Source organism: Apis laboriosa, unplaced genomic scaffold, assembly GCF_014066325.1.
Source record: "Apis laboriosa isolate Shangri-la unplaced genomic scaffold, ASM1406632v1 scaffold173_cov153, whole genome shotgun sequence".
Taxonomy (NCBI): Eukaryota; Metazoa; Arthropoda; class Insecta; order Hymenoptera; family Apidae; genus Apis; species Apis laboriosa.
Window position 1 is genome coordinate 708,876 of NW_025222150.1, and position 16,375 is coordinate 725,250.

General features: G+C 37.0%; 3 protein-coding genes across 6 annotated transcripts in view; 1 reads left to right on the forward strand and 2 right to left on the reverse strand.

The window, feature by feature from the left end:
* Positions 1-16,375, reverse strand: part of LOC122711586 — a 47,013-nt gene that overhangs the window by 20,828 nt on the left and 9,810 nt on the right. The window contains exon 2 of one of the 2 annotated variants that reach the window (XM_043930510.1): positions 11,770-12,884. The exons of the other annotated variant lie outside the window; for it this stretch is intronic. Within the exon in view, the coding sequence (XP_043786445.1) occupies positions 12,247-12,884 (638 nt within the window). The 3' untranslated portion in view covers positions 11,770-12,246. Of the gene's footprint in view, positions 1-11,769; positions 12,885-16,375 lie in introns of those variants that run through there. 2 annotated transcript variants of the gene reach the window in all.
* LOC122711584 (toll-like receptor 7) overlaps positions 1,550-16,375 on the reverse strand; it is a 50,060-nt gene continuing 35,234 nt past the window's right edge. For 2 of the 3 annotated variants that reach the window (XM_043930497.1, XM_043930496.1), the window contains one exon: positions 1,550-7,956. In XM_043930497.1, coding sequence (XP_043786432.1) covers positions 3,168-7,277 — 4,110 coding nt within the window. In that variant the 5' untranslated portion in view covers positions 7,278-7,956 and the 3' untranslated portion in view covers positions 1,550-3,167. Of the gene's footprint in view, positions 7,957-16,375 lie in introns of those variants that run through there. The other variant, XM_043930498.1, reaches the window with a different exon arrangement.
* On the forward strand, positions 8,673-12,262 carry LOC122711587 (sialomucin core protein 24-like). The gene is made up of 3 exons (XM_043930512.1): positions 8,673-8,896; positions 9,891-10,325; positions 10,523-12,262. Exons 1-3 carry the CDS (start codon positions 8,830-8,832, stop codon positions 10,615-10,617), a joined length of 597 nt encoding a protein of 198 aa, XP_043786447.1. The 5' UTR covers positions 8,673-8,829; the 3' UTR covers positions 10,618-12,262.

Genomic DNA, 16,375 nt, shown 5'->3' on the forward strand with positions numbered 1-16,375 from the left:
AAGTACGGTGTGGAAGTAATTACAGCTGTACTTACATTCCGCGGGGAACCGAGGAAAACTGGTTTCGAGCGGACTGCCCACTCGTACCCGATTACCGGAGCACCGCGGAAGTTATATTTTACGAAATATTTATGTTATATAGTAGAGTTTCAACGACACCTGGCTGGTTGTAAGTAAAATGGGGAGGGGCGCGCGTATACACATGGACAGGCGGACAAATGGACGGACAACGAGGGACAAAGAGAAAGAGAGAGATTTCTATCAGCACTTAGAGCAACTATGCGCTTAAAACTTTACGGGCAAACTTTCTTTTCCTCTCCCCGCCTCCTTTTATTTCCCTCTGCTAAACTCTTCCCTGTGGAATAAAAGTGTTGTACACGTTGCTCTCTCAGTTGGATATATGCAACTATCGTGCATGACCTTTTTTTCTTTCCTTCCTTTCTTTTCGCTGTCATCGTCCTATAAACGACGCGTTTAAAGTTTCTGGAACTGGGGGGGGGAGGGAGGGAAGTTTGCTTACGAAACGCGATCGAACGCGGAACGATGTCTACGTCACGGTTGGCACCGTCAATTCTCGCCGGATCTCACGATATCCGCCCCGTCATCGTCGAGAAAATTCCAGAGAATGTCCACGATCGTTTGTCCGTCTGTCGAAATAAATAAATAAATAAATAAATAAATTAAAAAAAAAAAAATTTTTCANATATCCGCCCCGTCGAGAAAATTCCAGAGAATGTCCACGATCGTTTGTTCGTCTGTCGAAATAAATAAATAAATAAATAAATAAATTAAAAAAAAAAAAAATTTTTCAAATAGAAACATCGGTCTCTGTGGTACGTACAGCTTGCGGCGGTGGTGTAGGCGCATTAATAATGTAAGTGTGCAGATGGTGTGCAGTGAGTGCGCGGTGGCGCTGACTAGGATCAATGTTCCGTTCGCGATCTATATAGTATATAGTACAGTGTATGTAACGACAACACGCCGGCTATGTGAGAAACAACACACTGTTACACAAGCCATTTCCACAGAATATATTTGCAAATATTCTGATCAAACGCGTGGGATGGAATATGTATTTGAAAACAAGCATACGTGGCGTAAACACATGATCAATTCTGGCTTGTATTTCGTCGGATTTGTTTGAACAATACCCATGTTAAAATATAGTGGTAAAAAGTATGGTGTAGATGACGAAAACAAAAAGTACATATATATATATATATATATACTCGTAAAAAGAAAAAGAAGGAAGGAAAACAGAGATAAATAAAAATGTTTTTCTTCCCCCCTTTTTCGATGTAAACGTGCACGTTGTGAAATATTTACGCATCGACGATTAATTTCGTCGCGGTAAACGCTAATTTCGTACAGGAAAACTCGATCGAAACTAACTAAGGAGTAAACGGTAACACGTTCGTGCTATATATATATATATATATGTATACATATATATATATATGTATCAACGTGTGTATGAATTATCGTGCGGATCGGGAAACAGTTGCGGGATATATGCTCGCAAGCGTGTAATAACGTATTTTATAAATTTATTCACATGATTTAAATAAATCAAGTATACAGTTAAGTTTACGACACCTGCGCAAATTGTGTCGTGTTTCACAGTAGATCGCAAAGCGCATGCTTTCTCGTTATTTTATTTATTTATTTAATTTTTCTGTTTCTCACTCATAATTACCGTTTTGTTTTCACCGTTTTATATATATATATATTTTTTTTTGTTTGTATTTGTATTTTGTTGTTTCTCCACCATCCCCATCTTTTTTTTTTTCTTCATCCTTACGCGACGAAATAATTATTTTACATGAGGCAAGACGTTTCAATTATAGATACATATTTACATATCGTACAAGTGTTTCTTTTTTTTTTTTTTCTTTTTCCATCATTCGGATCGGACATATAAAATTACAAAAAGTCATCGTATCTATCTAGTCGAGAATTCAAAATCGAAGCTAAAACTCTCTCTCTTTCTATCGGGCCGATAGAACCGTAACACGTCTCTGTGTGTCGACCGTTCGTTCCTCGATAATATGTATAAGTAATATATATATATACAATGTACATAGGTACACGTACGCCGATACAAGCTTGCAACAGCTTGCAGCTCTATTTACATATTGCGTTTCCTTTCTTCCGTATATATATATATATAATAATAGATATGTACAACGTGTGTGGATCTCTAAATCGCCATTAAAATACGATTTTTCCCGGTGATCCCGGCGCAAAGGAGATGGCATGTTTATACTTTATCGCTCGGTGAAAAGTCGTCAAGTAAAGTGGGATAGGGAGTAGAGAAGAGAAGAGTCCCTGTCGAACTAGATTCTCACGAGACGCCATTCAGAAATTTCGCATCATACAGTTTGCGCGCGCGCAATCTGTTCGCGAATAGAAGAGAGAGAGGAGGCTCTGATATCGAGGGACCGGAGACAACGGAAAAGAGAGAGAGAGAGAGTGTGTGTGAGAGGAGGGAGGGGGAAGAGGCATAGAATAGGGATAGACCGAGGGGAAAAAAGACGGAAGGGATGGAAAAAAGAAAGGGGGGAAAATGCAGAAGTGGAAAAGTGAACAATCACGCCTTTTACCGATGAAACAAAGCAAGAGCGAACACGTATTCAACGAGAAAAGAAAAAGGATCGTCGCGGACAAATATTTCTAAAGTAGTAGTAGAAGTAGTGGAATAAATACTCTCGGCTAATCGCCTATTCCTTTATCCGCTAATAAGCTACGCTAATAACGTCTCCCTGTGTTGAGCACAGCCCAGATAAAAGGCGAAATAACTCGACGACGATCTCTCGAGGTATATTGGATGATACAATCGTTCGATATCGCACCACCCATTAACCTTGGATACTTGATATACGAGATCGAAGTGAGAAAATAATATCTTTCATTTATCAATTATCCAAGGTACGCAAGGTTCGAGCGGGACACGTTTTACACGTATCGTTCGTCAAGTACGTATAATATATCAAATCCGTCCCCTTTGCGGCATCGAAACATGGTAGTGAAACGCGCAACAGGCGAGACAGAAGCTTTTTCTCATCCTTTCGAGAGAGGAAAGAAAGGAATGAAAAAGAGAAAAGAAAAAAAAAAAAAAAAGAAAAGAAAGAAGTAAGTATCACAAGCAGAAGAGAATCGGCGCGAAGCTAGACGAGATAGGCCTGGCCGGAGGATGGCGGTGGGGGCGGAGGCGGGGGTTGCTGTTGTCTCCAGGCGGTTCTCTCCAGCGTCGAATAATCCGAGTCGATGGACGAGTATATGTGCTCGGACAGCGGTCTTCTGTGATCCTCGCTGCTGCCGCTGCTGACCGTCGTGTTCGTGGCGATGAGATTGTTACCTGGCACGGTAACCGCATCTCGGTAGGCGTGATTGACGGTCAGCCTGGGTTGCGGGGACGAAGGTGGCAGTTGTTGTTGCGGCACGGAAACCGTGCCGCAGGAATAGGCAGGCGGCGCGTGTTGCAACATTAATGCGGTGGTCGGGGACGAGTCTTTGAACAGGGAACGTTGTCGTTCTTGGCCGCGTAACGTCGACATGCTCGTCTTCTCGCTACCGACACCGTCCAACGTGTACGTATTGATGTTACGCTTGTAGACGAGCGGGGACGATTTACTCTCGATCGATATATCGCCCATAGTGCTCGCCGATGGTATCGCGTATCGAAGACGTTCCCAGAACCTCTTCTCGTTCCACGTGAGGATCGCGGCCGCGGTTCGAAGGTACGGGCGCAGTTCGCGGTCCAGCTCCACCTCCGGATACGCGTTTTCCGCTTGGACGATGATCAATTGCGCGGTCCGGCCGCGGAGGGCTTCGTGAAGCGCGGCGCGGAACTCGAAGCGGGACCATTCGGTGAGCAGGAAGTTACGAGTGAGGACGATTAGCACGCGGCGCGACGCGTGCACCGCCTCGAGGACGACCGGTGCCGGGGTGGAAGCACGGAGTACGCAGGGTAGGTCGCGATGATGCAGACACAGCCTGAGGCCGGCCGTGCCGTGTTCGAGTTCCACGGCCAACGAATGCAACACGAAATCCTCGTCGTTGGGGCTGTAACAAACGTAACAATCGTAGAGACGTTCGCGGTCGGAGTCGCAGCAGGCGGCCATCGGAGCAGCGGACGCCATGGCCGCGGTTCCGCTCGATTTGCCGGGCTTTGCGCGCAAAAATCGTAACCCGTACTTGGAATATGCCCAGGCGCCGACCGACTCGCGGAATATGAACGCAAGCACGATGATCACGAGGAGGACGAGCACCCCCGACAACGTGGCGGCCACCAGTGGCAAGTAATCGGACACCATGATGCTTTCTATCACGCCACCCTGAGAGAAGTAATCGGAACAGACCGTCTCGTTGACGTTCAATCGCCGCCTGTAAGCCGGCCTCGCGTCACCCCCGTAATAGCACCAAACGTCGCTCGCGTCCACCACTTTGTGCGCGTTGTCCGACACCCACGAGGACAATTCTTGCAAGAACTTGCAACGGCAGGACCACGGATTACTACCGAGAGACAGCTCGACCAGGCGAGCGTTCAGGGTCACCTGCCAGACCGGAAAAGTCACCAATCGATTCCCGCTCAGCCTTAATATTTCGAGGGAACGTAACGGGAGGAAGGTCAGGTTACCGATGAATCCGATCAGATTGTTCTGGAGGTAGAGTTCGCGCAGGTGGGACAGCCGTTCGAACTCGAAGCCCTTCAACTCTCGTATCCGATTTTCCTCGAGGTGTAGGATCTGCAGATTGTTCAACCCGTTGAACGTACGATTCTGGATCGATTCTATACCGCTCCCGTTCACGTACAGCACCCGCATATTCTTCCGTCCGATGAAGACGTGGTTCTGCAACTCGCGTAACACGTTACCATCCAAGTAAACCTCGGTCGCGTCCATCGGGATCCGACGTGGTATCTCCTCGACGCCCAATCCGGAACAGTCCACTGCGTTCGTGTTCCACGTGCGATCGTTGTAGCACTTGCAACCCGCTGGACAGGTCATCTCGCAGTCGCAGGCGTCGAAATCGCAACAATGACATAGGGCGAAACAATGGGCCTCGTATCGGCAGAGAAATTGCTCGGATCTCGCCGTCGAGGCGGACACGATAGCTACGCCACGTGGTCCGGATGTGCGACACATCACATTGTCCAGGTCCATGATCCGTGGATATTCCCTGGTCGAGGTCTGATTGTTAATTCCTGGCAGCCAATCCATCGAGCAGTTGCAGTTGAAGGGATTACCACCGATGTAGAATTCTGGGAGGGGTCGGTCCTCTGCTACCTTGGTCAACAGCAACGACGTCAGTTCCATCGTTTCGATCATGTTCGCGTACATGTCCACCCTGGTCAGATTCACCTTTTCCGTAAACGTGTTAGATCGCACCAGATTGATGTAATTGTTGTTTATGAACAGCAACTCGACGCTGTTCGGCACGGACAGTGGGGACAGTTCCGTGATACGATTGTGACTAGCGTCCAATGTCTTCACCTTCGAATCGCGAATCTTGTAATAATTTCCTAAACTCTCGATGAAATTTCCGTGTATATCCAGCCATTTCAAATTTCCCGGTATGAACGCGTAGTCGAACCACTCGATGTGATTCTCCGACAGATTCAATAATAATAAACTGGCAATGCTGGTGAAAACACCGTTAATATCCGAGAGGAAGTTGCCGTCGAGCCTGATCGCCTCCAATTTCATGTTCCGTTCGAACGCGTACCTCTCAACGTGTTGAACCTTGTTCCTAGCTAAATTTAAAATCTGCAGATTCGGTAGATCCCACAGCATACCGCGCGAAAGATTCCCAATGTCGTTGCCGATCAACCGCAATCCTGTAAGTTGATCGAGATTGCGGAACGAGCCATTATAAAAATTGCTGATCCGGTTCTCGCCTAGGTCGAGAGTTTTCAGAAGAGCGAGATCGCGTAGCGCGTCGGGCACGGACGTAAGCTCGTTACCGCTCAGATCCAGTTCCTTCAGGTCGGAACAATTGCGAAACGCGAGCGGGTCGATGCTCGCGATCGTGTTGCCGGACAACGTGAGTCGATTCAGAACGAACAGACCGTTGAATAGTTGCGCTCCCACGGTGTGAAGCTTATTATCGGACAGCTCGAGGGTGTGTAGATTGTAGAGAGGCAAAAAGGCGTTACTCTCTATCCGATCGATCGAATTGTTCCTAAGATCGAGAATTTGAAGGAAGAAAAGATCTTTGAACATACGAGCGTCGATGTGCGTTAGCATGTTGTAAGACAGGTTGAGAACGATCAGTCGTATTAGCCCGAGAAACGTGGTCTCGTCCACTCGATCGCTGCCGAGCCGATTACCAGCGAGATTGAGTACCAGCAGCTGCTCCAGACGGGTGAATATACCCTTGGGCAGGTCGCGGAGCCCGTTGTACGCCAGGTGTATCTCGCGAAGATCCCTTGTACTGGCGAACAATCCTTCGGGCAACGAGTCCAGAGAATTATAACTGGCGTTAAAGGTACGCAACACGGTAAGCCCGGTGAGCGCGTCACCGGCTATTTCAACGATCGCGTTCCGTTGCAGGTGTAGCTCTTGAAGTTGGCGAAGATCGAGCAACGGACTGTTCTCCTGTAAACGCGTAATCTCATTTCGCGACAGATCTAAAATTCGAATGTCCGCGCGGCACGATGACTCACCGTTTCCGTCGGATCCGTCATCCGAGTCACGTCGATTCAATCCAATGTCGTTTATATCGCGTAAACGATTCTCTGTTAAATTCAACGTTTGTAGATTATCCAAGGAGCAAAGCGAGTTCACTGGTAACGCTTGCACATTACTCTCCACAATTTCTAACGTATGCAGTTCCCGTAGACCGAGGAAAGAATCCGGAGCGAGTTCAAGAAAACGGCTTGCACCCCATACAGAGTTAAAAGTTTGTACAGTCAGTTTCTTGAGTTCTAGAAGCGGTTGGAAAGCACCTTCGGGTATTCGCAATACTTTACAACCGTGCACGTGCAGCTCGTGCAAACTAGTCAAACGTTGCCAACTTTGTGCGTTGAAGCTGCTTTCGAAGTGATGGACGTCGCTGCACCGTATCCGTAATTTGAGAGCGCCGTCGAGTGACGCGACTAGACCAGTAATCGCGCCAGGATCTAATACTCGAAGAGTGCAGTCCGCGGAACGTGTGTCGTTACCACCCTCGGACAACCACTTGCAAGAGGTTCCTGCCGATTCCGAGAGTATCGTTAATGCAAGGCAAAGAAAAGCTGCGTTGATCAGCGTCATAAAAACATACTTCGCTGTCATCTTGCGTGACGGTGGTTGCGCGCGGCTTTTCGATTAACTTGTAGCCGAGAAATGGACGCGATCACAATCGCGACCACGACACCGTGATCAACTCTTTTCACTTTTGAAATTTAGCCAAATTATTTTCACCCTTTTTCATCCCTTTCTCGCGTTACACACTCGCACAGCGATGACACACGCACGCACATACACACGCGAGCGAGTGCGAGCGCGCGCGCGCTCATGCACCTCCTATCACGTAAGTACGGATCGGCCCATTTCTTGCCCTTTATTCGTGGGCTGGTGACGAGGCACCCTGCCCTACGTTCCTTTACTTTTCCTTCACTCGCGATCTTTTCAACTGGTCGACTATTCCTCGTTGAACTGTTCGTTCTTGATTGTCGATTAATTTTTCTTTCTTCGTCCACTTTTGTTACTTGTATGTCTTTATATGCTAATGTTTTTATATACGTACACTATCACGGCAAGTAGTACGAACCCGCTTTAACGAAACGACAGAACGAAAACAGTCCGTGCACAACTCATATACGCGAAGCGCCCGTGCGCTACCGTACACTCGCCTCGCATCAAGCACTAGCACTGATCCAGCAAACCGCTGAGCGCGCATCATCGGCATTCCCGACTGTTCCTCTTCGATTTCTCTCTCCAACGGCAGAGTGCGCCACTTTATTAGAATATCCTGCAAAGAAACCGGCACGAATAAGAACAGAATGTAAAACATAACGTTCATATGCGCCTTGGTATGTGTACTGGTTTTACTTTGCTCTCTGCTGATTGGTGCATTTTTTCTCTATCCTAATTATATGTGTTAAGTCGTTAGAAAATGCCTTAATCAATGCTAGTTCGAAATTTAAATTTGAGAACGTTATAATGAAATATAATTTTATATATATTTTAATTTTGTAAACTTCGAAATTAATAATTATTTTCAAGTTTTGTGTAGTAACTTATTTTCGAGATAAGTTATTTTGAAATATATTATTTGAATATATACTTTCATATATTTATGTATTTTAGTTCTTATATATTAAAAATATCTATATTTATAAAAATCTGTAATATTTTGATTTCAAATAAGATTTTGTATATTGCGATGTAAAAATTTATAAATACATATATAAAATGTATAAAATAAAATTATATGATTCGTATATATTTGAAAAATTTATAAAATTGATTCATACTTATTAAATTATCATAATATTGATATATATTTAAAAAATGCAAAATTACTGCATAGATGATATCAATATTTTATTTTATAATATTTATTTAATAATAGGTTAAAAAATAACATATTCAAGTTTATATACATTGTATAAACCATCTAGGGAATATGTTTAACAAGTGAAGTTATATACGTAGCGTCGCTACTGTCTTCGTATAGTTGCAATTGGTGGAAGCTGATGCTAGCGACCAGTTCAATTTCAGCAGAAGCTTACGTTGCACGCTTCTTTGTAGCAGATTTGTAACGGAGAATTTGTCTGTAAACATCTAATTTTGTTAAAAAAACATACGTGATTAAAATTGTTTTCATTTAAAAACCATAAAAATGAAATTAGTGCATATAACCTGCATTTTATTGGTTACGACAATCAACTGCATTGCGAGTAACAATGGTAAGTATTAATATTTTATGTTTGCTTTCTTAATGTCTATTAACACAATATGTGTTGCATTTCATTCGCGTGATATTCTATTCAAACTTTTGTATATCATTATTAGCTCATATTATTATTTATTTTATATACACGGAAAACATTCACGAAAAATTTAAACGGAAAATTCGTTCTCAGATGTCGGCAACTTACGTGGCGTTTAAATGTGCTAAATGTTTCGTATTTAGCTATGTAAATGAATACGCAAAGTTTATTTTCAAAATTTCTTAAAATATTGCATAAAATATTCAATTTATGAAAAGTAGCAATATGTATTATATGATTTTTTACATATTTTTAATTTTACGCAGTAGTGGCACGTTCACTTGTATCATATTACACAAGACGACAGGTCGTTGCTATGTTTTTCGATGTCTCTAGAAACGCGTTCCTAAAATCCGTTATTTCTACATGATTTAACAATTTATTTAGGCTTTTTAATTATGTTTCATTATTTTATGCGTAGAATTTTATTATTATCCACTTTATGTTTCTACTTCAGAATATTTTGTAATGTAAAATTATTAATTTTAACAAAATGTCGAAAATATTTATAGGAAATTCTTTTATATGAATTAATTTTATTTTATTTGCATGTAAATTATTAATTTTTATTATTAAAATTTTTATAAAAATTATAAATTAAATATATATATATATATATATTTTTATTAATATGAATTAATTTTTTTTTATAATATATATGCAATAATATATATATATATATATATATAAAATATTAAATTTTAAATAAATATTAATTTTATTTAATATTATTAATATTAAGAATTTAATTCTAATTTATGGAAAAAATAAAAAAATTTTAAAATTATTAATATTTTATTATTTTTTATTTTTATTATTTTTTTTTTTTATTAAATCTTATATTTGAACAGTTCTAGAAGATTTAATAGAAAGATTTAATAGTAATACATATAATTAATTCTTTATACAGCTAGTACAACAGAAGAAGAAATCAGTAAACCTACCAATCAGCAGACAATGCCTGTAGTTAATGATACTTTTCCTACTACAAATTCCTCGAATTCTACTACAGCAGTTAATACTACTACTAACAATACTACTAAGGATACTGTTGATTCTGTCACTATTGTTACAAATAATTCTACTATTACTACTACTCCTACTACTATTAGTAACAAAACTACAAATGATAATATCACTACTGTGAATCCACTAATATCTCAATCTACCTTAAAACCTACAACATCTATTGAAAATATAACTATTACCGAAAAGTCTATAAATATTATACCTACTATAAATTCATCCATCGTTTCATCAACTCCTGTAATTACTACAGTTCCAGTATCAACAAAAGTTGCACCATCTTATAAAGAACGACATTTTGATGGTCTTAGCTTTTTAGGTAAGTATTTAATATTAATATCTATTACATTATATCATATACATTAATATATAATGTATATATTAACTTTTTTTTTAAATATTTAATTGTTCATTTATATATTTAATTGTTTGAATGGAAATATTCATTTAAACATAATGATTAAGTAATCAATTATTAAATAATTAAAAAAATAATTTATTTTTGCCTTTTTCTAGGTGGCATCATTTTAGCTACAGGTTTAATGGCAATTGGTGCTCTGTCTTGGAAATTTTATAGAACATTGAATGAACAAAATTACCGTACGCTATGATATTACCAAGATTGTCATCGCGAAAATTCCATTTTTCAATAAGTAAACACAATCGTTCAAACTAAAAACTATGAATTTTACCATAATAATATTGCGTATTTTTATAACGCACTTAAGTGTCGCGTGGTTTAAGTGCTCTTAGTAATGTGATGTGCAAACGCGAATTCCGTTTCTTTGTACCCAATTACAAAGACGAATTATACGCATTTTAATATTGTCTCTTTTTCTGTCTCTTTCTCTATTTCTATCTCTATGACTGCGCATTGTAATAATGTATGCGTTTATATATAAAGAAAGAATATTACGTATAAAAAAAGGGTGGGGAGAATATAGAATTTTAAGGATGAAAGAGTAAAGAGATAAAGAGAATAGAAAATATAGTATTACAATGCGCACGCGTAACATGCATACACAAGTTGACGACCAATCAAATTTAACACATTCTATCAAAAAGATCAATTCTGCAATATAACAAGTCCACGTAATATTTTTTGCTCAAATGAAAATTATTTCGTAAAATATCTTTTCTTCGTTTTATTTATATACTTGTTTATAATTTGTTATTCGTAAAAAACAATGATTAAATTAATATAAGCACAATTGAAATGTACACAAATATAAAGGTTCCTATGTGTATATTCATAGTAAAAACAGATATCTAAAAAGATTTAAAAAAAATTAACTTTAAATAAAAGATATACGTGGTAAAGTTAGTGATGCGCTATAGCGTGGTTCATATTTTGATGTAAATTCGTATTCGTAATAATCATAGTCGACTAAATGATACTTCCTTATTTGCTGGCGAGAAATATATTTTTTACCCAAAAACGTCCTTATATGTTGTTCGTAAGCATAAATTACAGTTGCACCTGAACAAGCCTTTATTAAGTAACATTGTTGATAGGGAATTTGTGTACGATTTAAACAAGAGAGAAAAGTTTTCAGTTTCGATTTTCGTACCTGTTGAGAGAGATAATTATATTACTAACAAATATTGAAAATTTTGAATACATAAGAAAATATAATGTTAATTAATATTTTACGTAATAATCATAATCATATAATATATATTTTCATTTATATTTACATTTTTCGTTTTTTTTTTATATGATTAAAATGTATAGTATTTATTAGTTTTTGTTTATTTTTTCTCAAAGTAAATGTTTTGTTTTAAAGAGAGTAATTAAATTACCAATGTTACGATAGCTGTACCATAATTGATAACGCTGGCTCCTAAAACTCCCTCGATAATTCCGAATGTACTCTCGATATTTTTAATATCGTCAGATAAGAAATTCAAGTATTTACACACAGATCGGTGATTTTCCCACAAAAGCTCTCCTATAATATACACAATATAAATATTGAATCGAAATTTGCATATAAATGTGTAAAAAAAAAAAAGCTAAGTTGCTTTCAAAGAAATATGCGGTACCTAAATAAACTAATTTTTGAAACATACTAATCAAAGTTAAAAAGATATGACCTACTATTATATATATAAAACAAAATATATAAATATATATATATTTAAAAAAAAAGCTACAGCCTAAATAATATATTGTATCTATGTCTCATGTAATGTTTTAACAATCTATGTAAAATATACTTGCTTATATCAATTATATACTATTTGCTTATACAATTATTAATACTATATAATGGAAAACAAGTTATATAATATATCAAACCATTTGATGATATCCTACCCAGTTTTTCCCACTGTTCCTCTCGAATTGCGCAACCCATTTTTGTTATTCTTTTATCCTTATCAATCGCATCATGAATCATTTTTATCGTTTTTTCCGGAAATAAATATTTTATCATTGACATGCCAATTGGATGGGTACGCCATCGGGATTGCGTGTTCATCACTGTCATGATTTCTTCGTATTGTGTCTTAGTTATATGCCACTCCGATGATTTATTTCTTTGAATATTTAATTCTATGAGAATCAATTCGGCATCGATATTGTTCCAATTGTATTGATCAAAATAAAGAGATTGTGCATCGGTGATGAAAATTTTATCCTCTTTTGCAAGAACAGAAATCAAGACTTCGGAGATTCGGGCTTTGTAAGGAGAGTTTACCGCTAATTTTTCCGCCAAATGACACATTAACGCTTTTTCTAAAATATTTATTGTATATGTATGCGCTACTGTTTCAAGAAACATGTACAAGGCAACGATTAAGGCTGCGTTTTTCCCAAGATCATAATTTGAAGGCAAGTTGGAAACGATTACCATTTGAAAACCAGGAATGTACGCTGTTAACAATATCAATTATATTATATATTTTTTTCCTTCGTCAGAATAATTTTATTTTCAAATTTTAATTATATAGTTGCCTACATCGTTACGAATTATGTTCGTCAATTTTTCGTTTAGGGATATCAATTTGCGATATCAATTTCAATATGTCAATTTACTTCTATTGATAATCGTGAAAAATTGTAAAAAGAGAGTTCAATTATAACATGATTTAATTAGAGTAACAGTTTTTTTTTTATCGAATGTAAGAAATATAAATTATCTCTTTTTTTCGAAACTATATCTTTAAAATAATTAAAAATGAAGGAAAGAATTTTAATAGATAAAATTAAATAACATCTATGTCCTATTTTTGCATTACCTTTGTCTAATTTTATGCATTGATGCAATGACTAGATAAATAATAGAAATATGAGTAAAAGAAATTGAATATATATTATTTATCCGTAGTTCTTGATTTAATTTTGATATGTAAATATTTTATAAAGATCAAGGATCGAATTATCAAAAAAAAAAAAAAAAAATGCAGAACTATATTTAAGATACAGTAATAATATAAAATTTAATTTTTTCCTCCGAAATTTTTTTTTATATATAATCGTTCTAATCTTTTAATATTGCATGTATATTATATATAATATTATTGTATTTATTAACTAAATGACTAATTGATTTTTTTTATTTTGATAAAACTAATCTTAAATTTTAATATAACACGTTTTCTTCACAAAAATATTTGTTGAAATGTACATTTATCATTAATATTCGATAAAATAAATTTTTTCCATTATTCAAAATGAAGTTTTGTTCTTAAAAAACTTTTGATATTATTGGAAATTTTTTTGCTCGTAAATAGGAAACGTTTCATACATTCAATATGCTCGAATTGCAATTTTATTTTTATTTAATTTTACGATATCGTCTTGTGAGATCGTAAATTCCTTTGAATATAATTTTTATAATGATTCATTTAAAATACATATTCGAATATAACAAACATGTAAATTGTTTCCATTAATATCAATGCATCACATTTTAATAGAATAATTTCGAAATACATATATACGAGTACATATGCATGTATTTTTCAATGATATGAATTTCTTTAGAAAAGAAAAATGATTATCTCGTATACATAATAAAAATAGATTCTACTCTGCAAAAATTGTTTACTAATATATAGCATAAATAATGGAAAAGTCGACCGATAGTGAACGTGTTAAAACAATCTGGGACAATCTAAACGAATTGAACGGAGAGTCGAGATTGGAAAACGAACGATTAATACCTACAATACTTTTCCTTGAAAGTTCGCAACGTTCCTTTTAAATAACGTATCCACAATCTTTCTTCGGGTGCTATGTAAAGATCGTTTTCCTTCAAGCCTATTTCCACTCTTTCCACCTTAGTTTTGTCCAAGTAAGATATAATCCGACATCGTTTGTACTGATAGTATTTACCAACTATCAACGTGACAAGTTGAATGGCCTGTTTTATTTCAAGGGAAGATAAACGGAGACAAATGTGTGTGTATGTATCGTTACACGCATCTATTCCTTTTTCCAAGCGTCACGATCACGTGAGAAAAGCGCATGTTCAGCGATCGTGCAAGCTAGGAAAATCGGGACTTGCAGTGAATCGGGGCAGAAATTGCTTGAATTTGCACCTACCATTGACAATGATTTACTTTCAGCGATACCCATACACTTGCCAGCTATGGTGAGAGTTCCGGGCGCGTACACCGCACAGGTAGGCTCTAGCTTGTAAAATTCAAGAAATTTTTTTTCGGCGAATTTTTTTAATTCGTCCACACCGGGAAATATCGTGATATTTTTGGGCAAATGATTTTCACTTAAATGATGTTTCACGAATTTGTAGTAATCCTTCAAAAACTGTGTGTAGAACAATGATTTAAATGAGTTTCGAAATAATATCTCGTGGAGGACTAAAATAGCGAAATTTTTTTTCTTTTTTTTTCTTTTTTTTTTTTTTTTTTTTAAAGTCAAAAAAGTCAGAATGAAAAGTGATAAATTTTGTTTATCTGAAGTTTCAATTTTGGCGATAAAAATATGCAAATAACGTATGCAATTTTTCATTCTTTGTTTTATGAAAAATTACACATCGATAAGGAAAAATGTAAATTCGGCTTTATAGATATTTATTATCTCATTTTACATTGATATCCTAATCTAGTACAAAGTATTTTACTTAGACATTTGAGATCAGTGATCACCTGTAATATTAAATAACACAACGGGATTAAATCAAATTATAATTAAATAAACGAAAACGTTTAATTCGTTAAATAATTTGTCCAAAAGTGAAATTTCATATAAAGAAAATTTATTCCACCTTGATAACTTATTATTATTATTACACGAGAAATTATTCTTTCTTGCATATTTATTATGCATACGAATATATCTACATATATATTTACATATATATGAATATAATTGCGTAAATTTAGGAAAATTTCGAAAATATAATTTCTCTCGTCGGCAACATCTATTTTATTGCATTTTTAAAAATTTTCATTCTTGCAAATTGAGAGAGAGAGAGAGAGAGAGAGAGAGAGAGAGAGAGATGTAAAATACTGCTATTACAAAAAACGTATTTCAATCGTGCCGAATTCACGAGTTCGAAAATTTCCAAACGTATTCAAAACGCAATTGTGCAACATCATACATCGTCCACGACCGATTTAAACGGACGCGTGTGTTATTTTAACTAACATTCGTTCCCAAACATACGCGATACGCGATCACACGGGGCCGAAGTGGAACAGCGGTGCAAAACGGAAGTTTTTATCCTGATTTTTCTATCCCGAACAATGGGAGCTCTTACTTTATTGTTCGATAAATTGGCTGGCGTGGAAGCGGCACACGCCGTATAGATATTACGTGATTTATCGTTCATCCTGGAAAAAAATTCATCTAACCGGAAACTCGCCTCGGCCTACGGATCGGCATATTTCTGATATTTGACATTTCTCTCCCCCCTCCTCTCCCTCTCGTTTCTTGTTTTTCTTTCGTTTCAAGCGTCATCGAGTTTCGTCGGGGAAACGAAATCCCGCACGTTCACGTTCTCTCTTCTCGAAGCTAGGGAAAAAAAAAAATCAATCTTGCCTCGTAATCGTACCGATTGCATTTCCCTCCGCATTTCATTCCTATTTTTCCTTCCCCGATTATGTAAATGACGTCAAACGTGTTACGTACGCGAAGGCGTGAGATACAAACGTGAGACAGCGAGATAAATCGGGAAAAGGAAATGAATCATTTTTCACACGAAGCGAAAATCAACGTTCGAAAAATATCGCGTTTTTTCCATCCCGAGAATGTTAAACAGAATTTAAATTTCTTCACGCGTTCATTATTTTTCTCTTTTTCCATCGGATATACGTGTAATAATTGATGTTGCGTTATGTGTCTGGATTTTTGTGAAACAAAATAGCACGTTTATGTTTGTACGTGTTATAATTTCGGAA